The sequence below is a fragment of the Penaeus vannamei genome, chromosome 4, assembly GCF_042767895.1.
Source record: "Penaeus vannamei isolate JL-2024 chromosome 4, ASM4276789v1, whole genome shotgun sequence".
NCBI classification, from domain to species: Eukaryota; Metazoa; Arthropoda; class Malacostraca; order Decapoda; family Penaeidae; genus Penaeus; species Penaeus vannamei.
Window position 1 is genome coordinate 34,115,782 of NC_091552.1, and position 10,000 is coordinate 34,125,781.

Consider the following 10,000-nt stretch of genomic DNA (forward strand, 5'->3'; position numbering starts at 1 on the left):
AAAGGCTTTGTCATATAATAAGGGATTGCCACACAGCTGGTGTGCACACTTGTGCCCCTTCACACCTGTACCCCACTCTCCCTCTTTCCATCCCACCTCCCTGTCTCCCTCTTTTTCTCTCCTTTTCATTTTCTCTCACTTGCTCACCTTTCTGCTATCCTCTCATTCCACTCCAACTTAGGCTCTTTCCCTATTCCCATTCCTACTATCACTCCCTCCATCATCTCCCTTTCCTTACCTTTCCTTCCAGTCCCTCCCCTTCCATTCCCTCCCCTCCCCTCCCCTTCCCTTCCCTTCCCTTCCCTTCCCTTCCCTTCCCTTCCCTTCCCTTCCCTTCCCTTCCCTTCCCTTCCCTTCCCTTCCCTTCCCTTCCCTTCCCTTCCCTTGCCTTCCCCTTCCCTCCCCTCCTCTCCCCTCCCCTCCCCTCCCCTCCCCTCCCCTTCCTTCTCTTCCCTTCCCTCCCCTCCTCTCCTTTCCCCTTTCCTCCTTGATGGCTGAGCACATGTGGAACCATCTATGCTACAAAATTCACAAAAAAATACAGTGGTCAGTACACAGATCCATAGCAAATAGGTTGAAGAAGTGCTGGACACTATCTGTTTTTGAATTTTGAAGTTTCCTTAAAAAGTTCAAGGAATATTAAAGACTGGATTTTTGGATCGGAAGGAGGAATAAAAAAAAAAAAAAAAAAAAAAAGACGGAATGTTTTAGGCAAAATGGAATGTATTTTCTTCTGCATCGTATCCTTATTCTTATTCCTCCTCTTCTTGTAAAACATATTTCCTTCATGTATTTCTTATTTGTATTCTCATTCCTCAAATGGCTGAACTTTTTTTCTTGCTACTGCTTTTATCATTCTTCATCTTGCCTCATCTTCTTCTTCTTCCATTTTGGTTTGATATGTTGACAGCCCCACTATTTCTGTATGTTACGTATTAACTTCCCTCAGATTGACTTAAAGCAAAATGTTTGAATGTCTAAACTTAAAATAATATCTTTTCCTAGTCTCCGAACTGGCTTTGATTATGGCTTCTAACAGTTTCCAAACCCCTTGATTCTAAATATGGATTTACATAATAAATTTTGCTTTGAATTTAGTCTTAGAGCTTTTATTTTCATACTTAGGAGAATACCTTACAGGGGGTGTGGGGGTTCTGTTCTTTATATTCACATCTATTTATTGAGTTATATGTTTGGTAGTTGCCATGAATAATGCCAGTATATGGGCATACATCAAGGCTATGTTCATGGCTATTTTTTATATTTGTATACTGACCATATATATTTAATCTTAAAAATATTTCAGTTTGCAAACAAAGCTGCTCTTTTCTTCTTGTGTTTCATTTTCCAAAGGGAGGCCTGTTGTTACAGTTTATTGATGAATAGATTTCTATCTGGTGTCAGTATATAGTGCCAATTGTTAGGTATGAGGTGGAACTCAGACATTCCATAAAATATGATATTTGGAAGGTAAATTCATAGCAAAATGTATATTGTTTACTCCTCATTTGTGTAGATTTTCTTTATACCATGATTAGTTTGATTGTGTTTAGGGGATTAATCTCAATAAAGTTTTAAAAATGTTTATTCTACTATGTTTGACATTACATTGCCCTTTTGGCTTTGTGTTGCTGATCAACATTTGAAATTGGTTGATAAATTTTGTCAATTTTTTTATTCCAGATTTTAGCCTAGATCTTTGGCATCCACAGCCTGTAAGCCCCTTTATGCATGCTTTACAAAATGTGTGGTAGAAGATCCCTTTACTTTATGTGAACTAGATAATTTGCTCTTTACTTGTTTGTGATGCTAGGAATGTAATTCATTCTAACTCTTGTAATTTCTTTTGGTAAGGAGTAAAACTGCCTTTTTTTACGAGAAGTTTCATTCTAACTACCATCAACTGGGGAATGATCTTTCAACCTGCCTTTGTCAAACTGAGAGAGCATCAGGAATTTTAGTCCTCTTCTTTTTAGTTAGGCACCTTCTTTGTGTCCCTTATCTTTCTGTTCCATTTTTCTTGTCTTATTTTTTTCAGCATTTTTCTTGATGGGTGCTTGACAGATAATTAGAACTTTGCTTATATATACATTGAATTTTTGTACCTATTTATTAGTGAAAGCATGCAACTTCAGTAATCTTTGATGCCTTATTAACATTTTGCCATTTTATGTACATGGTCTTTTGCATTTTTTGTTACTGTAAGGTTTAACTTATCTAAATTTACCTAGATATCTCATTGGGTTTAAAATAAGATAGATTGTTGAGGCAGACAAGCCCTCGGGTATTTTTATATTTAATTTTAAAAAAATACAATTGCTAGAAAGTAATTGACCTTTAGTAATTCTTTTTTTGAATGTTTATTTTTATATGGTTCTGTATTCCTTTTTTCCTCTTGTGCGTTATGCCCTGCCTCATCTTCCATCTTCTCATTCTTCCCTCCTCTTCTTGTTTACTACTACTTCTTCTTCTTCTTGTTTACTTCTTCTTTTTAGGGGAGTGGGTATTTTTAATTTTCTCCTCCTTCAGTTTCTCCATCATTCTCCTTTTTTTCGCATTCCCTGTTCGCACCATAGCACTTCAAAGCCTCAGTCTTTTCCTCTTACCCTGCAGCGGCTTGAGCCAAGGGAGCAGTTGAAGATCAGCACCTACGTCTCCCATCCCTGGGTTTTCCAGGACTCGGAGACGACAGCCAAGTTGGTGGTCAACTCAGAAGACGTATTTTTCCCCAAGCCGTGGTACGAGGTGAGTAAGGTGAGAGTTAAAGGAGGATTGTTGGTTGGTTGAGGGTTAGAGAGAGAGAGAGAGAGAGAGAGAGAAAAAAAAAAAAAAAAATCTGTTGTATTACAGAAAAGAGATTTTTTAAATTCATTTATTTATTTATTCATTTATTCTCTCCCTTCTATTTTTTAGGGGTATATCAGTTTTTTGCTTAGCACATTGAATGGTAATTTTATGACGTTTGATAAATAAGTAGACTCATTTTTATTTGGTTCTTTTACATAAGATTATTCCATGCCATTTTAATTATTGAGTACTATTACATCTTACAGATTTTCTTTATATTTCACATTATGTGCTACTACTTTATTATGTACAAATAGCTTTTAGGGTCTCCTGAATAGTAGGGGAAGCACCTCCTGAAAAAGTGAAAAAAAATATATATATATTGAATGCATCTGAGAAGAAACAAAACTCCATTCCTCACCAACACAAACACAATACTAACACATATATATGTATGTAAATGATATTAAAAGATTACCAATAAAAATAGTAAAGATTAAGAAAACTACAGCCCCTAACACCCTCATTCCAGGGGGCCTTGCAGGAGGGACAAGGCATTCAGGGTCCGGTGTCTCCACGTCACATCACTGTTTACATTAGTATTCCTCTCTATACTCTAAAGGAGAGAGCAACGCAGGTAGGGAATATTCATATGTTTGTGTGTGTGTATGTGTGTAGGTAAGCACATGTAAATGCTTACTTAAATATGGCATTCGAATTCTGTATTGTTTGTTTAGGTATTCTTGTGATCATTTGTTTTCATTTAGCAGTAATTGTTTGTCTTCGGTATAATTAGATGTTGATGTTGATTCTATTAAATATAATCCATGTTTTTTAGTTTTCATATCCGAGTAACATATTGTCCTTCATATTTATTCCTTTGGATTTGCTTTCAAACACCATATTTTTAATTCATCAAAACTTTACTTATAGGTAAAACTGTTTTTCTTTGCCATTATTATTGAGTCAAATATCCTTTGATGTCAAAATTGACTGTTTCTTTTTTTTATTCCATATCTAAACATAATGATAGCAGTAATAGTGATCATGATACTACTAAATTTTTTTCTTCAGTACCATGTTTATTGTTATTACTTTTATTGTTTATAATTATTATTGTAATTACGATTAATTGTGCTGTACCTATTTTAAATGTGCCTGTGTATGTTGATAAAGTGTTTGGCCAAACTTCTTTCATTGCCTATTTCTCGATTACTAAATTAAAACACATACAGAGACATACAAACACACTGCACTACATTACATACCAAACACACAAGTACACAGATTCTCAAAATAGGCCTGTTTGGGATGGACGAATAGCTTGACCAAACTTCATATAGCCCCTGTTCTAGAGTTTTTAAACAGATGCATACACACACATGCACACACCAAAATGTCACATTGTGTAATAAATGAAACCCCCAACACAGATTTTCAAGGGTTGCCTAATCAGTATGGGTAAATTGCTTTGGCTGACTTCATACATCTGTTTTTTTTTTTTTTGTTTTTTTTTAAGTAATTGACATACATGTGCCTCACCCCTCCCCCATAAACAAAGAAAAACAGACAGACAGGCAGACAGAATGTAACTTACTTGTTAACATTACTATTATTGTTATTATTATTATTATTAAAATCATTATTTAATACAATTGCTATTATAGATATAAGTAGTACAGTTATTGTATTATTATTGTTATTGTTATTAGTCACACCACCACAAATACAACTATAACTGCTAGTATTAACATTATTAGCTTCATACCCCCTCCTCTTCCTTCTTCAGGTGATTTGGTCACACCTACGAGACCCGAAAGACGCCTACAAGTTAGACATCCCTGCAATACTCATGAGTGGCATTGCTGAGTGGGCTGCCTGAGGGGATCTGATTGTTCTGAGCTGTTGTGCTTTAGTTGCGCAAAAAGCTATTCAAGAAGTTGTGGAAGGCTGTTGGTAAGTTGGTTCAGGACTCTTAAGGTTTTGGTTTAGAGGTTGAATCCTGTTTTTATTTTTGTTTTCTTCCAGTTCTCTACTCAGTTTTTAATTTCCTCTTTGTGTATTGCTAATGATTATTAAAGTTATCACCTTTATTATCATCATCAGCCTAATCATTAATATTATTATGTTCATTATTATTATAATTATTACTTTTATAAATATATAATAGTTGCTCTTCCCCACTTCCAAAATCTATACCAATTTATTACTGTTATGCTCTACTAAAACCTTTTTTCACCAGAAAGTAGAGAAGATATCATACAAGAACCAAAATGGCTGGAACAGAGAGGCTGGAGAATGTCAACCCCCACATCTTTGCCAAGGCCGGGGAGAGGCTAGCAAGCCCAACTGACTGGGATGATAGCGTATACGATCCATTTGATTCCCGTGAGATCTTTGACTTGATCAGGAATATTCGTGACCCGGAGCATCCCTTGACCCTGGAGGAACTCAATGTGGTAAGTGTTTGTTAGTTATTAGGATATTGATATTATTGTTATTATCATTTGCACAGATATTACAGTTGACAGGACTTGCCAAGTAGTAGACATTATAAGATTCCCTCTCCTTATAATGTTCTTTCTTACTGCTATACTTCTATCCATTATTTCCTTCTCATCCCAAAGGTAGAGGAGAATCAATGTGAAGTGAGTGATGCAGAGAACTTCGTCATGGTACACTTCACACCCACAATCCCTCACTGCAGTATGGCTTCTCTTATTGGCCTTAGCATAAGGCTCAAACTGCTTCATGCATTGCCTGCAAGGTATTGATTTCAAAACTCTGGTTTCCTTGTTGTCTTCTTATTTCTCTTCATTTTTAGTTCCCTATAACTTAATGGTTTGTGTGTTGTGTTCTTTTATCCAGGGTGCATAAGTAATATACTTATATTTATACCATTAAGGCAGTGATTAGGTTAATGGCATATATATTACTTCATATTTCTCCATAAGCTTTTAGTTTTTGTGACAAGAAACTTGCTTCATTTCTAAACTTTTCCCATGTCCTTCATATTACCCTTAATAGTATTTCTTTCTGTTTCTTTCTTTTTTTCTTCTATCTTTTCTCTCTTTCTTTACAGCTATATCTAATTGCAATATATTTTATGGATGTTATTCTCATAACTCATGTTACATGTTACATACTTCTCTGAGAAAAGTGTTTGGTCTGTAACTCTGATTATAAAATCAGTTTTGGTTTGTAAATAAAGTTTACTTTTACTTCACCTAGATATTTTGTAACAAAGAACTTCTCTTATATCTTCCAATCAAAGATTTAAAGTAGACGTCCGCATTTCACCGGGCACCCACGCATCAGAACACGCCATCAACAAGCAACTCAATGACAAGGAGCGTGTGGCTGCAGCTTTGGAAAACTCCCACCTCCTAGAAGTCATCAACAAATGTTTGAATCCACGTTGACATGTGCACCATTGATTGTTACTCTGAGAGGGAAAATTGAGGAAAGGCGTTAATTTGAGGTGATGACTCGGGAAGCCTGGAATACTCTTTTTTTCTTGTATTTTAATATGCTTTGTGTTACATTGTGTATGAAGTATTTTAATATTAAGAAGAGATTGGAGCGAAGACAGGAGTTTGAGTTGGTTTCTGTAAAAGGAAATTTGCTTTTCTTTGTTTTCTGCTTCCTCTTTCACCATCTTTTCTTCCTTCCCTTCCCTTTTACCATTTTTTTGTTCTCCTGCAATCTTTTTTTAAAGTTCTCACTTTAAAAGGTAATTATGATTTACATGTGGCAATGATTTTCATTGTGTGTGTGTAATCAAGTTTAGTATTTGTTTTAACTGTTTGTATTACATATGTTTTGGTATTTTTGTTCAACTTTGAAGGAAAACAGGAAAGTAAATTATTAACCATTTGTAGTTTTATGATTATTTCAAGCTAGAAAAAGATTCTGTAATTGATCTGAATCAGGGGCAGGTCCAGAGAATTTTCTGGTGGGGTAACAATAAATCTGGGGGGGTTGCCCAAAAGAAACAAAAATTAAGACTGCCTTCTACAATATTTATATTGTACAGTCACACATTGTTTATATTTTCATCTTGCTGTGTGAGTAGGAAGACCCACCTCTGATCTGAATTCATTCCATATGAATTAAGAAATTAATGTTACATTCACTACCAAGGGTTGACAAAAAATGGAAAATGTCAAAGACATGCTGAAACCAACTATTTTATTTTGTTTTTGGTGTATTTTAGTCAACTGATAATGCACATAGGACCAGCAAATAGCAATACAAGCTCTTCCAATTTTGTGCTCTATTTACATTTTTGTAATCCCTAGAACCCTCTGTATACCTTTATCTTTTCTTTAGGTATTCAGTGAAATGCAAAAAATTCCCAGAACTGCCATCAGTAGAAAGATAGAAAGAAAGAAAGAAAAAAGATTTTTTGAAAGAGAAATGTTTTTGTATCTTATTTCTCAAAGTGAAGTATTAAGTATTCTGCAATAACATGCTGGAGAATTGCATGAACTATACATAACTATGCATACTGTATTAGATATATTATACAGTCTGTACTATGTGAGTATTGTAGATTGAAATCTAGCTTAAGCTATTAAATTTTTATTTCATAGATTTGAGAGATTTTGATATACTTGTCCATCATGACAGTAATGCAATATAAATACATTATGTAAAATTCACCTTTAAAACTATACAAACTATACCAATATAAAGAAAGAAAAGAGAGAGAGAGGGACATATCCTACTATATCTTTACTTAAAAAGAAGCATTTAACCAAATAATGATTTGTAATATAATTTAAGTTAACTTTGTTTCATTTAAAATATAAGTTGGAGTTGCAATAACTCAAAACCAGACAAGTTTTTAACAGTACTCTCTCAACTGAACACATTTTCTATACATTATACACTAGGTATATACTAATAGGTAATGCGGTACATACAATACAATCATAACACTGCTTTCTATGGTACACTGATATACATATATAATAAATACACTTTACTCTTTACACCCATTTTCTATATAGTACAAGTATACTATATGAATACTATTCACACTGTACACTGTTATAAATCACTCATATATTTGTACTTTACTAATGGCTTGTGAATTATGCTATACTTTTGCTATACTACTGCTGCACATTCTTTACAAAACAAATACCAGAATTACACATACTATGCATAGTTTTGCATGAACTAAAGTGAAAATATTATTAATTCAGTGTAAAAGCTTCATTAAGGAAAAAGTATGTAATACTACACTTCTCCCTGTGAGTGTTGTTGTAGAGGCTGTTATTTATGGCAGATTTGTGAATTCCTTTTTAGACATGTTTTGATGCTGGCTGTATTAGTTGGCAGTTTTCATGTTTGTTATTAGTGAGAAAAGATTTGAGCTCACATATTGAAGAAACTTTTTTAAAAATTGGAATAACGGAAAAACATGCTTACACATACACACATACGTATATATATTTACATACTTTCGTATCTATAAATACATTACCATTTCTAGAAAAGACAATGAAATTTATCCTCACATGGTTCTTTTGTGTACCATGAAGATATATGCCATAATAGTGTTAATTATCACTTAATAGTGAGATATAGAAAAAAAATATGTAGTGTAAGATTTATATATATCCATAGACTATATAAAGACTATTTTTGGAGCATGGAAGGATGCCTTTTTCAATATACCTGTCAAAAAAAAAATATTTCATTTTTATATAATTAAAAAATGTTTCTAAATTGTGATCTCCCATGTTCCATTAAATTATTTTTTCTCAGTATTTTGTATTTCTCTTTCCTGTAACCCCCTAAATGGCATATGACCTATCAATTTAAATTCTCTGGAGGGTGGTCAAACATTAAAACAAAAACCCCTTACAAACCTTCCCTTTAATGCAGGGCTGTCAAACTCACTTACCAAAGGGGGCTGCATTTCACCATAGTATACTATATGTAAGCCAGAGTGTCATGAGTAGATCAAAACTACATCTTATTAAGGCAATATTAAAGCCACAGTGGTAGAAAAAAACAAAGAGTGTAAGTCACAATCATATATGACAAAGGACTGGCTTAATTAATCGTGCAAAATGGCTGACTGTAAAACTGAAATAGCAACTGTGCCACAGGCCACATATTTGACCCCCACTGCTACGTGCAGCAGGAAAAGTCGTGTCATAAACAGCAAATGCAAAATATCCTTTTGAGGCTAGAAAGGGATCGTGCAGTGAGCATGACAATGGACTTCCAAACTATTAAGTAAAGTTATACAAGATCAAGACATAACTGAAGAGTGAAAATCTTGTGATTAACCAAAGCAATGGTTTTTACACAGAATTAATTTGTTTAAGGATAAGAAACCGACAATACAGTTCTTGAGTTTTAATAAGAAGCTTATATATTCATAAATCACAGATACAAGACTTTTATACACTACTCCAAATAGGTGTTGATTTACACATACATTATATATAAAAGAAGGTATGACTCAGGAACTCACGCAGTACAACACAACCATAAGATATTTCTAACCAAAGATACAGAAAATGAGAAAAAAATCTTAGGACTACCTTATGATATAGTTCAAATCCTGTACCAATACCACAGCCAATAGATTATATATATATTTGTTAACCTTACCTTTCTTTATCACCAAATATTTGGGCAACATCCAATATATACATGTTATTTATGTTGTAAAAATGAACTTTTTTCCATTTTCTTGACTCTAAACATTAACCCTTATTTTATATTATTGTCACAGAAACATTTGATATTCTCTGTAAATATGCCATGAGCAACTGCATAAAAACAAATAACCCAAGAAGGTTACACATCAAATTGATAATTTTCAATAACTAATCTATAATGAACAATTACATGGAAATGTTTTTTATAGGAAAATAGAAGACAGTAATATATATATATATATATATATATATATATATATATATATATATATATATATATATATATATATATATATATATATATATATATATATATATATCATGTATTTGTGTGTGTGTACATAGATGAGTGAAATAAAAAAATATATATAATTAAAAATTTGGCATATTTCAAAAAGTATCAAGATAACTATCAGATAATATCACTTTTGACTAAATATGCTACACGAAAGAGGAAAATAAAATCAACAGAAATAATGATAATACTACCCACAACATCACAAAAGTAAAGCAGCAGAAAAACTCGA

At 33.3% G+C, this 10,000-nt stretch overlaps 1 protein-coding gene across 6 annotated transcripts in view; it reads left to right on the plus strand.

Annotated features, from left to right (window-relative positions):
* galla-2 (MIP18 family protein galla-2) overlaps positions 1-8,567 on the plus strand; it is a 13,275-nt gene extending 4,708 nt beyond the window's left edge. For 2 of the 6 annotated variants that reach the window (XM_070120919.1, XM_070120920.1), the window contains exons 4-7: positions 2,614-2,754; positions 3,320-3,424; positions 4,577-4,743; positions 5,030-5,246. In XM_070120919.1, coding sequence (XP_069977020.1) covers positions 2,614-2,754; positions 3,320-3,424; positions 4,577-4,669 — 339 coding nt within the window. In that variant the 3' untranslated portion in view covers positions 4,670-4,743; positions 5,030-5,246. Of the gene's footprint in view, positions 1-2,613; positions 2,755-3,319; positions 3,425-4,576; positions 4,744-5,029; positions 5,247-5,414; positions 5,555-6,061 lie in introns of those variants that run through there. The other 4 variants (XM_070120922.1, XM_070120921.1, XM_070120923.1 and 1 more) reach the window with 4 other exon arrangements.
* The last annotated feature ends 1,433 nt before the right edge of the window (positions 8,568-10,000 follow it).